The sequence below is a fragment of the Hirundo rustica genome, chromosome 1, assembly GCF_015227805.2.
Source record: "Hirundo rustica isolate bHirRus1 chromosome 1, bHirRus1.pri.v3, whole genome shotgun sequence".
In the NCBI taxonomy this organism is placed as follows: Eukaryota; Metazoa; Chordata; class Aves; order Passeriformes; family Hirundinidae; genus Hirundo; species Hirundo rustica.
The window spans coordinates 122165883-122188660 of record NC_053450.1 but is presented as its reverse complement, the minus strand read 5'-3'; the positions used below and the strand labels follow the sequence as shown (position 1 = coordinate 122188660).

Sequence of the window (22778 nt, the reverse complement as noted above, 5' to 3'; positions counted from 1 at the left end):
GTAAAAAAAAAAAAAAAAAAAAAAAAAAAAAAAAGTGCTTTAATATAAATCAGATTACTGGCTTCAGGTATTGGACATCATTGACGTTTTCAAGGCACTTTCTACAATAACATTTATTTAAAAAGTTGTTTCTGACTTTGCCAAACTAACTGCTTGTTCTAAAACTTTACATGCTGGCTGTCTGCCTGAAGCTGGGGTTTTGTATTTTTTTTCTTTCTTCTGTTTGTTTGTTTGTTTGTTTTTAATTTCAGCCTCAATCCTCATCCAAGAAGGAGAGCACGGAACACTTCCTTGGTTTGCCAAAATGGCATTCTGGCAGCCTTTCCTCCAACTTGAGCACACTGTGCTTTGGAGTGAGAAATAAAAAATTGATGAGAGATTGTGAGCGAGGAGAAAAGAACACTGTGAAGCCTAAGCTACAAGCATTAGAGAGGAACATAAAAATAACAATGAGGGTTCCCCATATTTAATAGAAGCTTTATGATTTCAAAGGCTAAAAGCTTCAAAACCTCTCTTCACTGAGCATATTCTCTTCCGTCATGACTCCTAACAATTATATGTGTGTGTAATGTCTTCAGAAAAATAATCATGCTTCCTGCAAGCCCAGGCCTACAGGTAAACCCAGGGTTACCAGGAAACACTTTCATAACAAATGCTGCCACAGGCTGGGGTGGATGGCAGAAGGAAGAGTCTCTCATAAGGGCTAAAGCGCCAGGCAGATCTCCAAGCCAAAGACAGAGGATAAAAACTCAACCAGGACATTCGTACAATTCCTTACCTCATCCATTATAAAACATCCAAATGAAAAAGGATTCCACTGTCAAAACCAGCCTTCACTACTTGACCCCGAATGCATAACAAGACTAGATATACCTTTTGTATTACGTGAGGCAGGAGTCCCATAGGAAATAAATGTTGTAGTACGTGATCTTGTTAGCAAAGGTCAAAACACACATCTGTAACTATGGTCCCATGTTGCACCTGAGTGGCTGTTTGTGCCGCAGGTAGTTCTGTGTCTAATTTCTGAATGAATGCATGCCTGTAGAAACAATACTGTTATCAAAAGCGGGGCAAATTTTTAAAAGTACAATTGCTCTCAGTAGTCCTATACTCACACATAACAATAATGAACCCCAAATCCCTGATTCACCTGGAATGCCAAACAGTTTTCAAAGAAAGCCGAAAGGAGAAGACATCTACTACTACTGTTTGACTTTTGCATGATGTTACTAATTTGTTGGAATAGTGTGTCCAAATTGTCTGATTATTGACTGAGAATTGAGATAATTGAAGCATACAATTTTGATAACCTTATGTGCATCTATAAAAGGATCCATCACACAACCAAAACAGAAATGTAGATGCATAATTGATCATTAAGCCTAGAGTTTGAATGTGAGTAGTTCTAGTAAAATCAGCATGAGTACTTATAAAGGCAAATATGTACCTGCACTTTGGCAAGACCAATGAGATGTGAATGGTTAAGGTAACACGTATGCAAATATATTACTGTCTGCATTTCACAACGAGCGCTTTCAAAAGGCTTGGGTTTGCAAGATGATCTGGTAATCTGTAGAAAACCCAGCAAATTAAAAAATAACACCACTTAGTATAAGTTTTAGTTAATAGTGCGTGTACAAGACTGGACCAAAACAAAAAACAAATAATCATACAGCAAGTATTTAGCAGTATAGATTTTATTTATTTTCAAAATAATGGGGTTTGTTTAGATTTAAAATACTTTAATAATTACCTAAAACAAATGTACACTTTATTAGAACTTCTGGTAAGTGCCGATCTTGAGTTCTGAAAATGCGTGACAGAATACAAGAAAATATAAAATTGGGTTAGCAAAATACAATAACGGAGCTTTACAAGAGGGACACACGTTCTATATTATTTAACCTAAGTCTATCAGGTAAACATGGTGTAACAGCCTTCCGCTTAGAACACGTGCCTATGAACTTAATTTGCAACCTGAACCCCAGGAAAAATTAACTTCCGATCAACTCAAGGCTAGTAGGTCCAAAACAACAAAAAAATCCATTTCAAGATGTGTTTCCTCATTGAACATATATTCCCTTTTTCCATAAGGTATTAATTTTAAATTTTAATAGATCACTATATATGATAAAATTGTAATAAAACATTCTCTTATTCATGATTCAACTAAGTTTGTAGCCATAACGTAAGTTATTTTATATGTGAACAGTTAAGTGTTTCATAAAAAAAAATATTTATTTATTGCATCTAGTGAAAAAAACTTTGATGGTTCTTTAAAAAAAAAAAAAGGGCTTGCTGTTGGCTAATTGCCAAACAATTCCTTCCCTGCGGCTTGCTTTTTCAAGAGTTATAAAGAAACTCTGGAGTTCGTTGTGATCTGGACAGCCAAAGATGATTAATCTGTATGGGAGCAGGATGCACAGTACTTGATTAAACCCACAAACTTCCCAAATGAGCTATAAGGATAAAAAAAAAAGTGGTTTTTTTATTGTGTCCATTTCCAAAGGACAGCTCACAAGCTTTCCTCTTCACGTAAAAACTGGAACACAGATGAGAAGTCTTTCATGGCATAACCTTTGGCACACATCATCCTGTAGATCTGATGTGCCTGGGAGCCCAAAGGAACCGGTGTCTTCGTGTTGGTGGCAGAAATCTGGGCCAAGCCAAGATCCTGTAGGGGACAAGAAGACAGAGGAAGAGGGCAGAGACGAAGAATGGAAGGAAAGAAAAAGACAAAAAGTCAGAGGAGAAACAAGAAGGACATAAACAGCCACGGTACATATTATATGTTATTTGGCTTCCACTGTAACAAGTACTCGATGGCCAACAAGTACAATACTCCTTAAAATTAAAGCCTTAAAATTTCAGACCTGGAAGATGCAAGTTTTGTGTAGTTTTTATTTTTTAAAACAGCAATTCAATGTTATCCGACAGAAGAACCTCAAACTTTGCCAGGCAGGCACCACCTTAAGAACACGAGGAATTTGAAGATTCTAGATCATTATATACCGTGGTAGCAAGACTCAGACTCTTTTTCCCCATTGAGTATGTCACCTCTAGTAAGAAAATCTCCCTGGATATCCACTGAAGCATTTCACATAGATTCTAAGAGTATAATTTAGTTCTTTTGGCAAGAGGAATTCTTTATAACTATAAATTGGTAAAAAATCAGGCAGAAGAAATTTCAAGAAAATGGAAGCCACTTAGCAAGCATACATTTACTATAACGTAAACAGTTAATAGCAAAATGAGAGTCATAGGCCACTCAGTGAATATAACTGGTTTGCTGCCTAATTGGAAGGATGTATTAGAGAACTGCTTAGGGGGCCGTCCTGGGTCTGCTACAAGTCAAAATTCTTCTTGAATGACATTTTCTTTAATGACTTTCTTTAATAGAAGCATATAGAGAATAGTTCCATTGTGTTTTTAAATACTGTATTTGGGTCAACAAAAGGGAGGGAGGGTTCAAAGAGGACTAATTTTAAGTGTGTCCTCCTTGGTCAACTACAGTTATAATCTGAAATAAATAGGACAGAACCCAAAGGTGAGTGCCAGGTACTATGACTAACCATAGTTAGCCAGAAATAGTCAGCTGCCAGCTAGGCTGGAGGACATCTGGAACTCCAAGCTGAATCAGACATGAAACAACCCAAAGAAGGAAGCACTAAGGGCCTGGATATATATAAAAAGATCTCTTGACTAAGTAGGAAAGTAATGCCTGCACTGAAGGTTGCCCTTAAGGTCTTGTTAATGAAATCAACGTTTAGATTCCACATTTCAAGGAAGTTGAAAGCTCCCAACCAAGGGAAAGGCTATCTTCTACTTGACCAGGCTGCTCCAAGCCCTGTCCTACCTTACCTTGAACACTTCCAGGGGTGGGACACCCACAACTTCTCTAAGCAACCTGTGCCAGTGCCTCACTGCCCTCACAGTAAAGAATTTTTTCCTAATATCTAATCTAAATCAACCCTTTTCCAGTTTGAAGCTATTAGCCCTTATCCTATCACTGCATTTCTGGAAGTCCCACTCCAGGTCTCTTGTAGGATTCCTGTAAGTCTTGGAAGGTGCTCTAAGATCCTCCCAGAGCCTTCTCTTCTCCAGAATGAACAACTCCAGCTCTCTCAACCTGTCTCCATAGGATAGATGACCCAGCGCTCTGACAATCTTCACCACTCTCCTCTGCACTCACTCCACCAGGTCCATAGCCTTCTGATGTTTGTGGCCCCAGAGCAGGATACAGCACTCCACATGGGGTATCACAAGAGCAAAGCAGAGGGGAGAATCACCTTCCTCACCCTGATGGTCACACTGCTTTTAATACATCCCAGGATGTGACTGGATTTCTGGGCTACAAGCACATATTTCCAGGTCACACTGGTCCACTCCCACTCCCAAGTCTTTCTCCCCAGGGCTGCTCTCAATCCATTCTTTGCCCAGCTTGTATTTGTGCTTGGGATTGCTCCAACTCAAGTGCAGCACCTTGCACTTGGCCTTGTTGAAATTCATGAGATTTCGAGGGCCCACCTCTCAGACCTGTCAAAGTCTTTGAGTATCCCAGCCTTCTCCAAATCCTGGGCAACCAAGTCCTAATTCTACATAAGCTTTTCTTGTTGCCCTTGAAGTATCTGGTAAGGTTCAATTTTATCAGGGCTTCAGCTTTCCTAACCTGATTCCTGGCTGCTTGGAAAATTTGTCTGTATTTCTCCCAGCCTACCTGTCCTTGCTTCCAACCTCTGTAGGCTTCCTTTTTGTGATTCAATTTGTCAACTCCTTGTTCATCAGCATAGGCCTCCTGATGCCTCCTTTTGCCTGACTTCACCCTTGTTGGGATGCATTGCTTGTGAGCTTGGAGGAGGTGATCCTTGAATATTTATCTGCTCTCTTGTGCCCCTCTTCCCTCCAGGACCTTATCATGGTGCTGTACCAAGCAGATTCCTGCAGAGGCCGAAGTTGGCTCTCTTGAAGTCCAGGGTAGTGAGCTAGCTGTGCACCCTCCCTGCTGCCCTAAGGACCTCAAATTACACCACTTCTGGTCACTGCAGCAAAGGCTGCTCTCGAGATTCACATACCCCACCAGGCCTCCTTGCTGATGTGAACAAGGTACAACATATCCTTGTTGGCTCCTCTGTCTTTGGAGAAGGAGATTCTTACCAACGTATTCCAAGAACTTCCTAGATTGCTTAGGCCCTGCTGTGCTGCCCCTCCAGCAGTTATCAGTGTGGTTGAAGTCCCCCATGAGGACCAAGGCTTCTGGATGTGAGATGGATTCTATTTGTCTGTATTTGTCTCATCTGCTCAGTCTTCATGTCAAATAGGCTGTAGAAGGTCCCCACTATAATGTCACCTGTCCCTACTCTCCCTTTAATCCTGACCCATAAGCTCTTAGTCAGTTCCTCCTCCATCCCCATGCGAAGCTCCACGCACTGCAGCTGGTCACTGACATATAGCTGAATCCTTCTATCCAACACCCCAGTCAGAGGGGTCATTTCACCATGTCTCTGTGATGCCAGTAAGGTCACAACCCTGCAGACATGCAGCATAGGGTCATTTAAACTGGGCCCTGATGAAGCCAACTTACTGGCTGGAATGGCTGTAGCTCCTTTGTGCTGCTTTTCAGGTGCTCTCCTGCTGGACCAGCAATCCATCTCCAGGCTCTGGACAGCTATTGCTGTCACTGGCATCAAACTGCTAGGAGTGGGATGAATGCAGGTTCCCCCTCCCACAGTAACTTTAGCTTGAAGCTTTCTTCACCACAGCTCTGCCAGTGTGTAAGCGAAGATCCTCTTCCCCTACTCTGACAGCTGGTCCCCATCCTTGACACAGAAGAACTGAAAGACTGTAGTACTGCAGAGAGCACCTTTGACTTCTCAGGGATGACTTACAAGACAGGTCTTTACTTTCTGTGTGTCTGGATTTGAATTAGCACAAGGAAATTCAAGATCTTACTCTACTCTCTAAATGTCACTTCGATCTGTAAATCGGCTCTATAAAGGTCATTCTGATACAAATCAGAATTATAGTTACTTTTCCTATTACCCTCGAATGACTCCAAGCTCCAGGAAAATGGGAAAAACATACATATCAGATGTCACAGGATCCAAAATAGTTTTCATCTGCATCAGGGTTGATCATTTCTTCTCTGCTGAAAGACCGATGAGCTAACAAATCTAGGAACACCTACTTTAACCTGCATACAGTAAGATACTTCATGACATATATATACCCTCTTTGTGAAATCCATACCCATAATATCATTTTATTCAAGAAAGCTTAACTCATGTAATGGAGTATTAGAATGGCAAAATCACCTAACTCCAAACTAGTGAAAGTACTTGGTATTGCTAGTGGTGACTGAGATCTGTTTCTCTCTGAAGGGACATTCACAGAAACAATCCTTGAAAATTTTGAATGGACTCCTAGCACAAATACAATTTCATAAATGTCCTGGTTTTGGCAAGGGACAGCATTAATTTTTCGCAGTAGCTGTGAGGGGGTAGAGCCTTGCCCCTTGTCAAAACCTCATGGTAAAACCCCAAGGTTATTTGGTACCATCCTATGTCATTGCTGGGGTGGGGAAAGGAACACTTTCTCTGGCTTCCTTTCTGGATGCTCCTTTCTGGTTGTGGAAAAGTGTGGTGGGTCTGTCCACCATTGTTTTTCATTGTCCTGGGCTTGGTGAGCATTTTGCATTTAAATCACCCTCTCTTTTGTTACTAGTATTGTTGTTGTTACTGTTTGGGCTGCTTCTCATAAATTTTTCTTATCTCAACCCATGATCTCTCCCTCTTGTGTCTTGGACTGGAGGGGAAGGGGAGGAGCTCACAGGGTTTTTTTTTGTGGGAGTACTAAATGGAGGAATAGTATTCCTAAACCAAGGCAATGAAGTAGCTCTGTTCACTTCAGTAATGAAAGTCTTGCTCCAAGATGGTTGAAATATTCAGTAACATTTCAATAGTAAAATAGATAAGGACTCCTGACTGAAGAGCAGGAAGGTTGTTTTGCTTTTTAAAACTCCATTCTATAAATTAGAGCTTTGAAGGAAAAAAACCAAAGAAAATGTAAGTAAAGCTTATCTTCAGCTTCCGGTTGTAAAGTATTTTGCACCTTTTCACTTGATGTTGGAGATTATTCAAGTGAAATAGGACAAAACAGCTCTGAAAGAAATTTCCCTTTGCTGACTTGGAAAAGCAAAAATGAGAGCACAGTTTATGGCTTCTCTCATACTCTTTGGAACTGACAACATCTTCCAGATGTCTCAGTGCACTGAATATTCTAACACTTCTCCTCAGCTTAGAACAGGGAAACAGACTCTCTTTCACAATTTGCTTCCACTTTGGAATTACCTGTTGGCTTACATTTATTTTGCAGTTGACACAAATGAAACTGCCAATTGGAATAAAGCTCAAAAGCTGTCTTGACATGACTCAAGAGGAGTATGATATAAATCTAGCTCTCCTCAGGATCCAAGGTTGACATTTAATAAGCAACTGTGTTGTCAATGAAAGATGGAACTTCTGGCCTGCCAATGCCTTGGACACAAACATGGCGTGGTAAACTAAACTAGATTTTTTAAAATGCAAAATCTTTAGAGCAGATTTCACATTAAGTTGACTAAATTGTATGCTTCAGTATCAAATTTCAAGACCCAAAGAGTTTCTTAGAAGTGTCTGGCAAATTTTCTGACCCAAACACTTAAAATAAGGATCCTCTGGCTTTGTTTGAGAGATTTTGCTGAGAAAATATTTTTAAGAAAGCCTTTGACTTCCACTATCCCTGATGTGCGGGCAAGAACTTGATGTTTAGTTCGTTAGCGTTTAGTGACTGTTACTGAGGGATTCCTAGATATTTTCACTGTGGAATATTTTCTCCTCAACCTCAGGGTTTTACCTACCTCTTTCTCCTTTGAATACATTCTTTTTTATTTCTTAATTGGCAAAATCGTGCTCTGTATTTCCCTTAAAAAAATCCCCATCTCAAACTGCATAGCATGTCACACATCAGGATGAAATGGATAGTAGCAAAATCTTTCCACAAACTAAAAAGCAGTGTCTTAGAAGGGGTCACTACTGCACCAAAGAATACCCTGAACTTGATCAGCTGTCTTGGCTACTTATTCGAGAAATCTTCCATCTATACAGAATAACAGAGCATAGTTCAAGAGGCATGAGAGGAATTTAATGTCTTTCTTTCTTACTGAGAGTTCTGGCCTAAAGAAGGCAGTCTTCAGAACTATCAGGAGAGACAAGTCAGAAGAGGTGAACAGCAATTACAAATCTCTTTGAGGAACTCTCTCTTGGTTATCATTGATGCTTTATAACCAAAAGCAGGCAGTTTCAACAGGCACAAACCAGGCTGCTGTTCCTTCAATTAAAGAAAGATCTTTCAGGGCATCTTCCAGGGGAGATGAAGGTCCCCCTTAGAAGCAGACCAAAGGAAATAAACCAACCCTTTAGAAAGAAACTTAAAAGGGAGGGAAGAAAATGTGCACCCCTATTGCATTCATACTGTGAGGCTATTCTGGACAAGATTGAGAGCTATCAATCATGAGAATAAAGACTGCAGCGTGAAACATGGCACAACAGGCAGAACAGATTCTGAAAACAACACACAACATTGCCATGAGGCAGGGCCAAGATCAGGTTGCTTATCTCTAATAGCCTGGCAAACTCCAAGCAATAACCTTATGCTTTTTATAAATCTGTAATTTAAACAACAATTTATTGTCCCCAATGTTCAATGACATAAACGCAATGTAAAAACCACTACTTTTCAATATTTTAACACATTCCTTAAAGAAATGAAAGTTCCTGGTCATTGGTCCATAAATATAAAATATAGCAGCCATTGAGGGGTTGTGAGTCTTGCAGCATTAGCAAAGTTCTTTGGTGTTACCACATGCAAAACACTCTGGACCTGCTCTGGAGAGAAGATGGCTAATTTCACTGAGTGTGCAAATGCACCAATTGTCCTAAATCAACTGCAAAATTACATAAACAGTATCAATAAGCAGGTATTATATACAGGAGCTCCAGCACTTTGGAGATTTCCATGGTAATATCTGAGTTTGTTCACCAAGTTTGAGATTGCTGTTTTAGTTTTAAGTGCTACATTTCCACTTACATGGAAGAGCTGAAAATGGACAGAATGCCTAACCAGTTGGGAGCACTCAATAAACTGGTATGCATAAAACCTATCCTGTATAAACTCAAATGCCTCCCTCAGGACAGTACCTTCATGAAACAGATATTCAGTGTGAAATTATTTCCTGCACTTCAATGAGACATCTCTTCCAGAGTTGATTTTATAGTTTACCTTAGGCAATCATTGTGCTCAGTGCAGAAATTGTCCAAGAGTCAGAGTTCTGTATCTCCTTCCTCCAACTGCGTGTCCTAACAGTGGGATGCAGAGCTCTGACCTCCTTGCCTACTTTCCTTTGGCCTCTAAAAACTTTGCTTTCCTGACCACAGAGTGACTCAGGACAGCGCTTTTCCTGGAAAAGCCAAGAACATGGCAGTAAGTGCATTTTCCCAGGATGGGATAAACAGTAGGTTTTCAACTTCCTACTGCTGAGGAGGACCTAAACCCCAGATCTCCCACTTTGTGGACAAGCAATTTAGCTTACTAGGTAATTATTCATGAGAAGCCCTTCTTCTGTCACCAGCTAAGACAATTCAGGAGAGCTCACACAACGGTGCAGAAACCTGCAGAAGATCAGCCTGTAGTGGTGTGGGCTGCTTTCTGCATTCCAGATGGCCTTAGGCAGAAGGACAAACACACAAGCAATTGGCTTAGCAAGGAAGGGCTTACTAGAGAGCATGTCTAGCAGCACAGTTAAAGGTATCTGGAAGAGAGTGGGCCCAAAATCTGAGATGCTTATGCCACTATCAGCACCTAATTAAGTTACTTGGATTTCCCTCAACTCCCTCTTGAACTTTTAGGCTCCTAAATTCCACAGCAGTCATGCAAGAGCATCTAAATAGCTTGCTGAATGCTCACTATACCCACAAGTCAATTGGGACTCCTTTATTAAGGCAGAACCCCAAAAGATCATGCACATAACCTCACTGGGTGGCTCAGCAGTAATAGTGGCTAGAAAAAAGCTGGAGACTATGGAAAAGCCCTCTAAACAACTCGTTAATTCAGAGCTACAGGAAGAGCTCAGTTCCCCTCTATTCATGCATATATATTATCCTGTAATCACCCATTTTCACTGAGAAGACCATTTGCTAGAAGCCCAGAGGGAAGCAACTGCACATACTTGACAGGCAAGCGTTACGTACCTTAGCCATGAGTGTTGTTCCAAAGCCACCTTGATAATTGTTAGCTGAGGGTACTCCTTCCATCACTCCAGGAACAGGGTTATATGTATCGCTTGACCAACAGCGACCTGAGCTCATATTTAGGATTTTGGCCAGCAGCTTTGGGTCAAGGCCTAATCTGTCAAAGGTCAAAGAAGAGAAGTGTTAATGTCAAAATGCACAAGACATGGGTGACTTGTTTTATACCTTAGGACCCTACCATCATTCCTCTCCCTTTATTATAAGTCATGAAAAATGACAGAGTATTGATATTGGGGGCAGGGATGCTGTATCTTAAATTAAAGAGCATCAATCCACCATTTAAGCAGTAGGTTTTCAAAGCTTTTTTCCTTTTGCACTAAGCAAATCATCTTCAACTAGCAATTTTGAAAGTGCAAGCAAATTAAAGGTCCTCTGATAAATATAGTTACCTTGTATTTCGATTACTTAAAGGCATTCTCTCTTCTTCTACCTACTGGGTCACATACTTATTTTTCATTTCAAAATATTCTCTGAACAAAGCAAAAAATTCACAAGCAAGTGTGGCAACATGAAAATTGTTGTGCAATTCATTTATATGTGAACAATAGTGCATTTCTGAAGTAAACTAGGTAACACAATTGATTCTGCTCTAATAATATGAATTCAAACGCTGCATAAAAATGAATAAAAATGCTTTTTTGTCTCAAAAAACCATTACTGTTGTATACATCTGTAGATTCTTGTCTTTGATATTATTAAATCTTCATTATATGCTCCTTCTTATGAGGCAAGTCTGCATTTCACTGTGACATATGTTATCTATTCACAAATATATATTATAGTTCTGGGTCAGCTGCTGATAAGGTTACTGATCCCAATAAAACAAAGCTTGTCCAAGTAGAAACGTCATTTGTTCTACCATGGGGATGATGGCATGAACTGCTGCTCAGTGTAGACCCTGAAAATTCTTCAATATTTTAAGAAATTAACCCTCTTAAGAATTCACATTTATGCTGATAATAAGTTGCAAGTGTAATATTACATCAGTTGCATTAATACCAAGAACAAGCAGCAGCAGTTTATCTGGCACTGTACAAATGTCCAGCTACACACAGGACAAAAGAGAAAACAAGCAAACTATCGCCAGTAACAAAGACAAGAAAACAACATTTTAAAAGGGATATATCACAACCTTCTACAAATTTATTTAAATAGATTTCAACATTTTTTATGTTAGTTCTCACATGAGAGACTTTTGCAGATCCCCATAGCCTAACAGTACTTCCAGGCACTGTAGCACTCAAGGTTTTAATTTGTAGATGAGAAAAGTACATCACGAATTTGAACAGTTGCTAAAATGCAAGTCTATCCTAGAAGGCATTCTGGATTTGAAAAACTACGTTTAAGACAGTTGGCCCTACAGCATGGCTCCTACTCCTACAGTGGCAAGTCCTGCAAGTCTGCCTTCCTAATGCAAAGCAGGATAATTTTCTGTATTTCAGACAGCTTTTCAGCAGCACTGCTGTGCACTCTTACTTACGATTTGCTGCAGCAGCCACTGGAATTCAATGGAAAGTCTCCACTGGCCTAAATGGGATCTAGCTTTATGCTCCTCTCCACTTTTTTCCAACTCTCTGATTCAACCGAATGCTTATAATGATCATTTATTTAAAAATACAAACTGTATTTTCCAGCACTAGTATGTTTTTACAGTATTTGAAATTTATTTTTATTGTGCATAGTGCATCAAAGTCCTCACCATAAAAGTCTTCATCAAGAGCCACTCTGAATAATGGCTTTAATTGTAGTAATTAAAAAAACCAACACAGGGAGCATTCAAAGCCTGAGTTTTGAAATACGCAGAGGTTGCTTTTTTTCTCCTCAAACAAACCTCTTGACTTGTCTGTTTCCTTATCATTGTTACATCCAGATCAGTATTTTTACCAGTGTGCCTACTTGTGCCATATTCAGCTGTATGGAGAGGCCTGCAATTACAGCTGTGAGTATACTGCAAGACAGGGAGCTTATTATTTCAAAACACTTATAACCCTCCCAAAGAATGGTCTTTTTACAGTGTTCCAACTACCTCTCTGTGAAAGCATACTTTAAAAGATATGCATGTATTATACAGATATGTAAAATACTGTCTTGCACTAGATCTGACATATTTTTGCTCCCGGAAAAGAAAAAGGAAGATAGTGTCAGTTTGTATCCCTGCTTCTTCAAAATTCATTGCTCTTAAACACCATGCAGCTTCTCTTCAGGAGACCTGAACCTATTTTTTTTTTCCTCCTTTACAGCAAGTGTATCATTAATAAGAGCAAGTTAGAAGTGCTTTGCATTTCATCTTTCTGAAGATTCATCCACTGGTGCATATATAACTGACAGTTAAAATTAGACATATATTAAAATCAGTTACTGAAGAAGTCCTCTGTCTTCCACTGTGCCCAAAGCTTGTAATGGTCTGAAACCAGCCAGAATATACAGTAATTGTCATTCAGCAAGAGTCTATCCTAGAAAGTCATGCTTCAGTGGAGAAGACTGAGTTTCCATTTGAAATCAACAAATTAATCCAAGACAGGTATCTGAAAGGGCAAGTTTAATAGGAAGCAGCTACTGGGCTCTCAACCATGATAAAATGTTATTGCTGTTTCCCTGTAAATTGGCTGGGAACATATGATACTCTCTGCATAAGAGCTCCATTGCTGCTCAGGAGATATACTGCTCAAGCTATCAAAATGATGACAGTCTGCCAGTCCCCATAACAACTTGCCATTGGACGTGGCAAGAGCTTGTGCATGTGCGTGTGAATTTACAATTACCAAAACGTTCTTCTCCCTTATAAGCAGAAAAGAAGCCTATGTATTAACTTTACTTATAATAGAACAAAAACAATTTCTCCCTCAAATCAATGCTGCTATGCTTCTTCAATAACATTCCTAATGAAGTGAACAGCAGAAACTAAGCAATAGATGCAAATACTTAAAAAAAAAAAAAAAAAAAAGGTTAAAATAGGACCCCTCCACACCACTGCTCAAAATTCAAGTTTTGCTGAGTATTAATAAAGCCTCAGCCTGAATTTTTCATTACACTACTCCAAAAGTTCAGTCTGGAACTGATAAAGATACTGAAATAGTGTCTCACAAGAAAGATAAAATGAGACACCCTGGTCTCATTTTAAAGTGTAACAACTGAAGTAGCTGAACTCCTGAGTTTCCCATCCCAAGGTGCTTTGTGTAAACACTGTATAAAGGTGCAAATATTCAAGCAGAACTTTACAACCCCTCTACCACAGTTAAAAATTACTTTGCCATTGGTGTTTTAAACAAGGTAAGTGCTCTCCAGGATTGTTACCAACCTTCATAGGACTTATAGTTGAGTCCCATACCAAAGACAGCAGAACCACACCTTGGAGTTCTTTTTCAAGGTACTCTTTCTAAACTTTGCAGGGGGGATGTGTCCAGGGAATTATTTCTCAGCCTGTTGCACATGCTCCTCTCTAACCAGATCCAGAGACTGAGACTAGATTTAAACTCAGCATGAGTTCTACCGTCTTTTCACTTTATTTACCTAAAAAGTCAAGTGGGCATAAATCCATGGAGTAAAATTGCTTAGAACGGAGATGTATTTGCAGCTTTTGTTATAAATTGGGGTGGCACTGCAATCCCTCCTCATAGAGATGATCTTCTCTGCTATTGGAAGTGTGAATTGATTGTGCAGCAAGGTTATTGCCATAGAGCCCTTACTGCTCTCCTGGTCCCCTATATCCCAACTACATTAAGCAACCTTGTCCTGTCTTGTGTCACCACATAAGTCCTTCCTTGAGCCTTTGCAGGTAGTTTCTGATGGGACTGCAAACTGTCTGTCAGGCAGCAACTTCCATCTGATCGAAACACAGACCAGGTACCAACAATATTTCATTCCTCAGCTTTATTTTGCTAATATTAGAAACTATTTCACCGGAGCTCAGGGCTCAATAGAACAAAGTTACTGGCACTGAGATGAAGTACAGGAAAATGAAAAAAAAAAAAGTATTTTCTGACTGTGGACAGTATCACTTCATGTTTGTATTTCTTATTTGCACAGCTTACATGTACTCTGTGTGTCAGTTTGACACAGTCAGTATTTTGCAATATGCACGCTACTCATAAAACTGTACAGCAAAACATGCTCAATATTTTTCTTCTGACAAGTTGCACTAACATGCTAGAAAGAAAAGAAAGTACCAAAGACAATGTGAATTAATTTCCGCAACATCTGCCACACCTTTTAACTTTTACTAGTAACATTCATAAATCATCAGGAAAGTAATGGAAAAACTGAACATAACAGGCATTTCATTGGTCAAAACTAAGGATGGGAATATTTTTACAAAGTATTTATGCAATTTAATCCAAAAAACTTCCAGTGAAAAGGGTCATCTTCATTAGTAAATGAAGATGATGTTCAAGTAAAGCAAATGAAATATACATGCAAAATTACATAGCAATGTGGCCTATTTTTCTGGGAGTTTATTGTGGAATTTTTGTTCATTAATGTCAGTTTTCTTTCCTCCTCACTTCATTCTATCTGCTACTTAATGTTGAAGTTTGGAAAAATTCTACAATTTTAAATATAAAATAAATAAAACAATAATTAAAAAATCTGAAATTAGTAAAACAGTCACCACTTCACAAAATGAAAATTTAGACTGCACAGTATATGAAAGCATTAGAGGAGGAGCTTATTAATAGAATTAATATCACACTGTTTTGACGGCTTAAGTTTGGCGTGTATATTGGTTTATGGAAGGTGTTGTAATACGATTTTGTAGCTACGTCTAGTTCAGACAGCAGTATTTTGAATAATTAATTATTCAATGTCCCTAGACTCAATTTAAATGATGTAGCAGATATACACAATGCATGACATAAAGACATTTTATATTAAATATGAAAGTTAAGAATATATCTAAGTTCCGCAATTCCCACTCTACATTTTTAGATTTTCAGTATCCTTTACCACCGTTATTAAGTCAGACTTTCTTCACCAGATAAGCATCAATCTAATAAATCAAGTTCAGTTTCCTACTCTCCTCAGAGTAGGCAGCCACCCTGTCCTTTGAACTTTAGCTAGAAAAAAAATTCCTGAATTTATTACTATAGCAAAACTGCTAATAATTAGAATGACAGCTGTAAACTTCTAACTTAGAAATTGTTACACACTCCAAGTGGAAAGTTCTTATTCTAGTTATAAGCAGAAGTCGTCCTCTCAAGATTTAAATCACACTAAATTAAAATCAATGCAAGAGTTCTAAATTACTTCACAAGGCTTTGAATAACCACCTCTGTCTTAAATTCCATGCAGTTTTTGACTAAATGAGATTCTTCTCTTTCTGTACTTTGGTTTAAAATTGGCAGGTTTCTTCCATGATAAATACAGTTCCTTCTAGATAACCTTAACTGTAGGGTAGGGAGGCTTATATATTGTTACTTTCACACTGTATTTTTGATCCCAAATGATGAATACAGATTCAGCCAAAGTTGAAATTGGAAAGGAAAAAATTCTAAACACCTTCAAGCCACAGCAACTGCAGACATCAACTTGCTCTTCACAGGGCTTACACCCCTTTTCCAAAACTCTTGATTTTATTTTAGTCATTCCTACAAATGTAGATAAAACTGTAACAAAAAAATTAGTTGCATATGCTTTATTAAGCAAAGCAGAACCCAATGCAAGCTTTCTGGATAACACTGGACGACAAAAGTCGTAAACAATGCAATGGTTTTATTATGGCTTGATGTAGACATGCTTCGGTATATTACAGACTCTCAATTTTAAAATGTAAATGGTACAGGATATTGATAAACCAATTAGCACTGATGCAAAGCAAATTCCTCTTTTATCTCAATTACAACATGACAACTTAATAGGTCAAGACAGTCTAACATCTGAGACAAGGGCAATTCAATAAAACAACTGCATCTTGATATGGTAATTAAGAGGAAATGTGAATCCATTACATTGTCTTGCGTATGTGCACACATGTAGGTGTTCTTTTTTATTTATTTAAGCATATGATGCCCCCTTGCCATTTTTACAGCGTATCAAATCCACATGAATACAGTTGAGCCCAGTTGATAAGAACCTACAGTATCTGTAGTTTTAGCAAAAAAATTTTAAGGATGCAACTGTGCAGATAAGTAATTCATGAAAAGCCCCTAAAAGATACACAATTGCAAGATAATCTCTTTAAACATGGGACTTCTCTGTCTATAAATTTGCAAATGATTTTGATCTGGAATTTTTTAAAAGTTCAAATACCTTGATACTGAACTGGTACTTACATGCACTCTATTAGAAAATAAAACAAAATGACAAAGACAACAGCAAAATAAATATATCACAACTGGAAAATAAAAGTATTTTTGCTCAAATATGATGTCACTTAAAAGTTAGATGTACCACATGCTAGAAAAGAAATGGTTGTCTCAGCATCGTCAAGAGTACAGTGGAGCATATTGTAGCTTTTTGACACACTAGGAGTTTTGGCAATTAGGACAAAGTGCTCTCATAAAGTCAAAGAAAGGTAGATGTTCTGTTTTATGCTTTCATCTTAATCTGACATACACAGTGTAGTAGAAGTTTTACTTTACAATATATCTTGGAACAATTTAATAAATAAACAAAGCCAATGAGAGCCATATGGGAGTATAATACTCAGAATAAACTGTACATTAGCTTAGAATACAAACACAAACTTACCTCTGTATTAGCTCTGGATATTTATAATGAAAGGCAAACATTATTGTACCCTGCACTACAGCAGAACAAATAAATTCTTAACTTCAGATGCAGAATGTAACAACTTATGCAGCCAATACAAGAGAATATTCTCATGCTGAAAATGTCTCCTTTAGTTAAATAATCCCTTCAGCCTGTTCATAGCTTTGTAAGGCAACTTCTGGCAAAAAGTTTACCTATTTCTTTTAATCATCTTCTCAGCAAAAGTCGACCATAATATATAAAAATTGTAAACATGGAAGAAAGGTTTCTGTGGTGTTCAATCCACCAAAAAAATCAAACCAACCTGATTCCAAGATTCATAGCCTCAGCAGTCCCAATCATACTGATGGCCAAGAGCATGTTGTTGCAGATCTTTGCAGCCTGAAAACACGTGAAACCATCAGTTTATGCATTTTCATAGAACTAACATACAGGAATCAACTAGGCCCAGGAAAATATGATCAAGTATGTTCTGGCAGCTTTCTTCTAGAGAAAACACAGAACTGTGACAGCACAAAGTTAATGAAAGTTGCTCTATGGCTCCTTCATGGATTAAAAAATACCTTTTTTTCTTAGTACTGCTCAGTTAGTAAACATGCCATGTAGGGGCTCTTTGTCCTTCAGAACATACAGTAAATTTAAATTTAGATGAAACAAAATAAAAATGTCTCATCCCTAAGAAGTATAATCTCAACAAGCCGGTGTGGAGAGACACGAGTCAGATTTTGGTGCTAAACAACACAACATACAGGACAAAAGTGGACATTATTTACAAATACAAGGTTAGAGACAATACAAGCAAACAAGTATGAAGATATACTATCATGCATTTAGTTCTAGAGTAAAAGAGTAGGAATCAATAAATAAAAAGCCAGAAAAAGGGAAGACAGAGATAGCTGTTAGCCCTTCAGAAGGCATTACCTGTCCGGTTCCAACCTCTCCACAGTAAACCACATTGGAACCCATGCATGTCAGCAACTCTTTGGCAGCATTAAATTCTTGTTCCACTCCACCAACCATGAAAGTAAGGTTTCCAGCTCGAGCAGCTCCAACACCTGAATCAAGATAACATTGGATTTAATGACATTATTAAAAAGCCTCAAAAAGTTAGGCAGTTTCTCTTACCACTAAGGGTCTGATGATGCAAAATTAATACTTACTCTCAAATTTTATGTAGAAGTAATCCTACACTCCCAGTACTCAAAGTATCAGCAACCTAAATTCTCAAATGTCTGATGGACGTAAAACCACCTTATCTTCCAGGCACACTAGCAGAAAAGTCATAAGGCTTGCATAAAACTGGCAGTCACTTTTTATAGTTTATACAAAGAAACAATGAACTTTTCAGTCCACAAAATTTGCTGTATCTGAATTACTAAATAAAATTTCTGTTTTGTCAAACTACTCTTCACATACAACCATTAACAAACAACCGATCAAAGATAACTCTGCTTTTATCAGCCTTTCCAAACCTAGGCTAATTTTTATCAATGCTTCCTGATTTTCATGATTGAACAGCTAAAAGACATAGGCATATAAAACCAAGTCTTCTGAATTTCTGCAGTTTATGATGTTCTTAATCTGAAGCAAAATTCTCTTTAATCTGAGAAGCTTTAAGGTAGTTTCCCATACATAAACTTAATGCATATACAGTGACGCAATTACTATGCAAAGACAATGTAAAAATTATTCACACACACACACAAGTACGCTATTCCCAGTTTTAATCCTGTAGTCTGTCCTGTCTTTAGCACAGTTCAGTAAACACACACCATAGTTCTTTGAATATACAGTTCCTAAGCACAAGACCAGCAAATTTTTCATGTGATATTTATTACATTCACTCCATGAAATATTCTATTCCTTAAAAGCCGCCTAATTCTAATTACTCTTACATCCCTAACTTCCTCATCCCCAGTATTTAACAGGTATAACTTCTAGGAAAATTTGGCCTAAACCGATGAACAAATCAGCTTCCTCACTAATTTTAACTCTGGCAAGAAGCATAGCCACAATAAAATTTCTGTGCTATGAATCAAACATTGGCCAGTTAGAGTATACTGCTGCAGATAACAACTGACTTTGAAATTAAACGTGCTCAATTAGGTACAGTGTTCCAAAGTGCTGTACCACAGCTAAGCAAGTGGTCAGTTTTGGACTTTGTTTACAACACCAAGGACAGTCACACTGCAGCTTTTCACACTGAAGAATTTGTTGATTTTTTTTTTTTTTTTGCCTTTCAATTAAAATTTCAATTGATGCTCTCTTTATGTGCAATGACTCTGTGCGGCTATGTCAACAAATGCTCCTTTCTGTATCTCTCAAGTGTTTATTTTTCCCATCCTGCCTTTCAACATATACCATCTTTTTAAGTCACTGAAGAATTTCAGACAAATTTGACATATCAAAGTCTCAAAAAGAGTACCTACCAGTAATGTAAAACCAGGCAACAGTAAAGACCTGCTCAGCCTATGTTAGAGCCTAGAATCACAGGATTTCTGGGTTTGGAAGTGACTTCTCAAGATCTTTCAAGCCCCCACTCAAGGAGGGCCAGCTGAGGCATGTTGCCCAGCATCATGGCCAGTCAGCTTTTGAGTATCTCCATGGATTAAGACCCCACAGCCTCTCTAGGCAACTTCTTCCACTGTTTGCCTACTCTCACAGGAAAAAAAAAAAAAAAAAAAAAAATTGTTTTCTTGTGCTTCAGATGGAATTTAGTGAGTTTTGATTTGTGCCTCCTGTGCTGTTACCGGGCACTACTGAGAAGAGCGTAGCTCCCTTACTTCATTCTCTCCCATCAGGTCTTTATACACATTGATAAGATCCTCCCTGTGCCTTACCTTCATGCTAAACAGTCTCAGCTCTCTCAGTCTCGCCTCATATGAAAGATACTCCCGACCCTTTGCCATCTTCATGGTCCTTAAGTGGATTCACTCCAGTAAATCTGTGTCTTTGTTGTGCTGCTAAGTCCGGAACTGGAGCATCCAGAAGAACTCAGACCCATAGCTTTAATAAAACAATTGGTGTGTACACAGAACACCGTTGAGGTATATACAGTGAAATATAGACAGTGGTGAAGATCTTCCTGCCCTGGCTGAGAGACACTCAATTTTCAGCCAATCCTTGATCTCACTTGAAGAACTCCTCTCCAGGCAACTCACAGGCTAAGAGCAAAGCCCAAACTAGCTAGCACAAACAGGTCATTGTTGTCTTTTTGGCTACCAGCTCACTATGTACATGACCGCAAAGATTGCTACATTAATATACACGATGATTTCCATTCCATTCCTCTAGCTATTTTTATTCAAACCACATAATGGCCTTTACCACTAATCCTGTGATCTGACCTGCAGCAAATTAAGTAGACAATTTAAGTCAAAGCTTACAAACAAAATCCAGTACTATCCATCATAGGTCAATAGCCTTGTATCTAGATTACAGACTGCTAAATAGCTTCAGAGATTCATTTATTAGAGTAAAATTAATGCTGACAATAGTTTTCAGCTGGTTAATCTTCTGACAGCTGCACTCTCTCACTTGTTCAAACACATCTCAAGAAGCAAAAATAAATTAGTTAAGTAGAAAAAAAGAGCAATTTGTTGTATAATGCAGAAGGCTTGGAAAGTTCTTGTTTTAAAAACCAAAACCTATTTATTTCATGCTAGATTTTATCATCTAGGGTCCTTGCCAACTATCTGCTATTTTATCAGAATCAAATGAGCAACACAGCAAATTTTTAAGACTGGCAATTTAAAAAAAATTTGGCAAGGAGTCTGGGAGTACAAGAACAGTAACTTCAGCTAAAAATAGAAATTAAAAAATTCATTATACAAGAACGCACAGCCCTCTTTCACAATCACAGCTTCCATACCAACAACACAAGCCCAGTTAAGTATTATCAGTTTCTAACACTAAAAAGAGCAATGGCGATGCAGAGTAGCTAATGCAATTTAAATATGCTAACTATTATTTTTCACATTTTGATTTTTTTAAAAGAAGTCTTACCACCTAAGGTAATGTTCTATGTGCTGCTGCTGTGAGGGTCAAAAGTAGTTTAAAATCCATGTGTTCTTTCTAAAAGGTAAAAAGTCTCTTCACATCCTTGGGGAATACTTTTCAGAGAAACTGTATCTATGATTAGCATGTGCTAAGATTTCCTCCTCTGCTGCGAGACAAGACTGCTGGAATCCATGGCTGCAGTCTTGGTTTCTCTAGGATGACAACCCACACCTATGTGCAGAATCCTGCAAGGCTGTCACACCAGCAGATCCCACAGAGCAGATCAACTCCAAGTCTGTTGGTCACAACAGCACCAGAGTTTGCCCAGAGATATTAAAGTGACAGGACAAGGATTGCAGAAAAAATATAAAAGATCTAGCTGGTTGAGGGGATATGCACGAAAATGACCCTGGGAAAAAAATATGGTGAGAAGTTACAGAGTAGCACTGCAGTATGGAATATCCACTTGGAGATGGGTTTCCCATTTGTGTACTAGCAGGTTTCGGATGAAGATGTGCAAAACTAAGTTTTTTTTATCAAAATAGGTACATAAAGGACTGCACTTCAAAGCATTTGGTCACATCTGGCTGTGCTGCTTGTGGGGCAAGTTCAATCCAGCTGCTTCTCATTTGATTGCCAATGGATTGCTCAGTGAACCTGCTACAGAGTAGTTCTTCAACATTTTAGATGAAAATAGGAATGGAGACTTAGGAGCCCTCACATGACAACAGCAACTGGCCAAGCAGCCACATTGACAGACGGGCTGCCCCTTCCATATTCACTTTGCTGTGCTTATTTAAACAGTATTTCAAGTTGCTGCGAAAAGTTTTGACATTTGCCACTGATGTTTCCATTTCCAAAAAAAGCCCAGAAAGGTCTTAGCTCTATAGCTAAATCATTAAAACAGCTTCGTTTCTATCAGTTTGCTTATTATTAAGAACACAATTTGCTAGAAAAGAGATGTTAATGTAAAGGTGTTATATGAAAGTATCTGCTTTTGGTTTCAGCTTTATTACATTTCTGTAAGAACAGAGGGCAGATAAGTTAAAAAGAAATTATATCGAAAGGCTATGCATTACAGCACCATCACAGTGGCAATGCTGAAAACAGCCACACTGCTGGAAAGACAATGCACCCAAGCATATCCCTGTGCCAACATATTTAAACCACTCTTGCACTGCATTTGCAGATAAAAAAAAAATCATTACTGACCAAGTTGAGACTGAAATTATACAAAAAGAGCTGTTTCAGTCTCCAAAGGACAAGCAGGAGATGAAGGCTGTAATAACAAGAAGCTTCAGTAAAATATAATCGATTTTATTATTTTCCACTCAACATTTAGTTGCATTTTTAACAACTAATTTGGTGATCTAAACTAGATTTAAATAAACCAAAAAAATCAAGAAGAACATTGCTAGGGTTTTAATCCTCTATCTCGTTTTATGATGTTGCACCTTCAAGCACAGGAGTTGATGTTTTGCCTCTTTCACTTTGGGAGGTGCAAGGGAATACTAGTCTTTTATTCTGATTTTTTTTTAAAAAATGCAGTTTAAGCGACTGTAGCTGCCTCAAACAAGCAGGTTCTTGTCATGTTTGCTCTCTTTCTGATAGGCTAAGCTTGAGGGGCTGCATCTGTGTACCTTGTGTGAGTGTGTATTTTTAAGGACTAAGCAGATTTTTTTAAGTACCTGCCAGCTCACACCAAGTACCTTGTCTTTGCAACTCGCGAAA

The 22778-nt window shown here is 38.3% G+C and overlaps 1 protein-coding gene across 3 annotated transcripts in view; it reads right to left on the bottom strand.

Moving 5' to 3' along the window:
- Positions 1–1022: 1022 nt before the first annotated feature.
- The window catches only part of HIBADH (3-hydroxyisobutyrate dehydrogenase), an 84723-nt gene continuing 62967 nt past the window's right edge, over positions 1023–22778 (bottom strand). For 2 of the 3 annotated variants that reach the window (XM_040083574.1, XM_058423404.1), the window contains exons 5-8: positions 17970–18103; positions 17353–17429; positions 10284–10440; positions 1680–2674 (exon numbers count right to left, since the gene is read on the bottom strand). In XM_040083574.1, the coding sequence (XP_039939508.1) occupies positions 2516–2674; positions 10284–10440; positions 17353–17429; positions 17970–18103 (527 nt within the window). In that variant the 3' untranslated portion in view covers positions 1680–2515. Of the gene's footprint in view, positions 1040–1679; positions 2675–10283; positions 10441–17352; positions 17430–17969; positions 18104–22778 lie in introns of those variants that run through there. The other variant, XR_009208479.1, reaches the window with a different exon arrangement.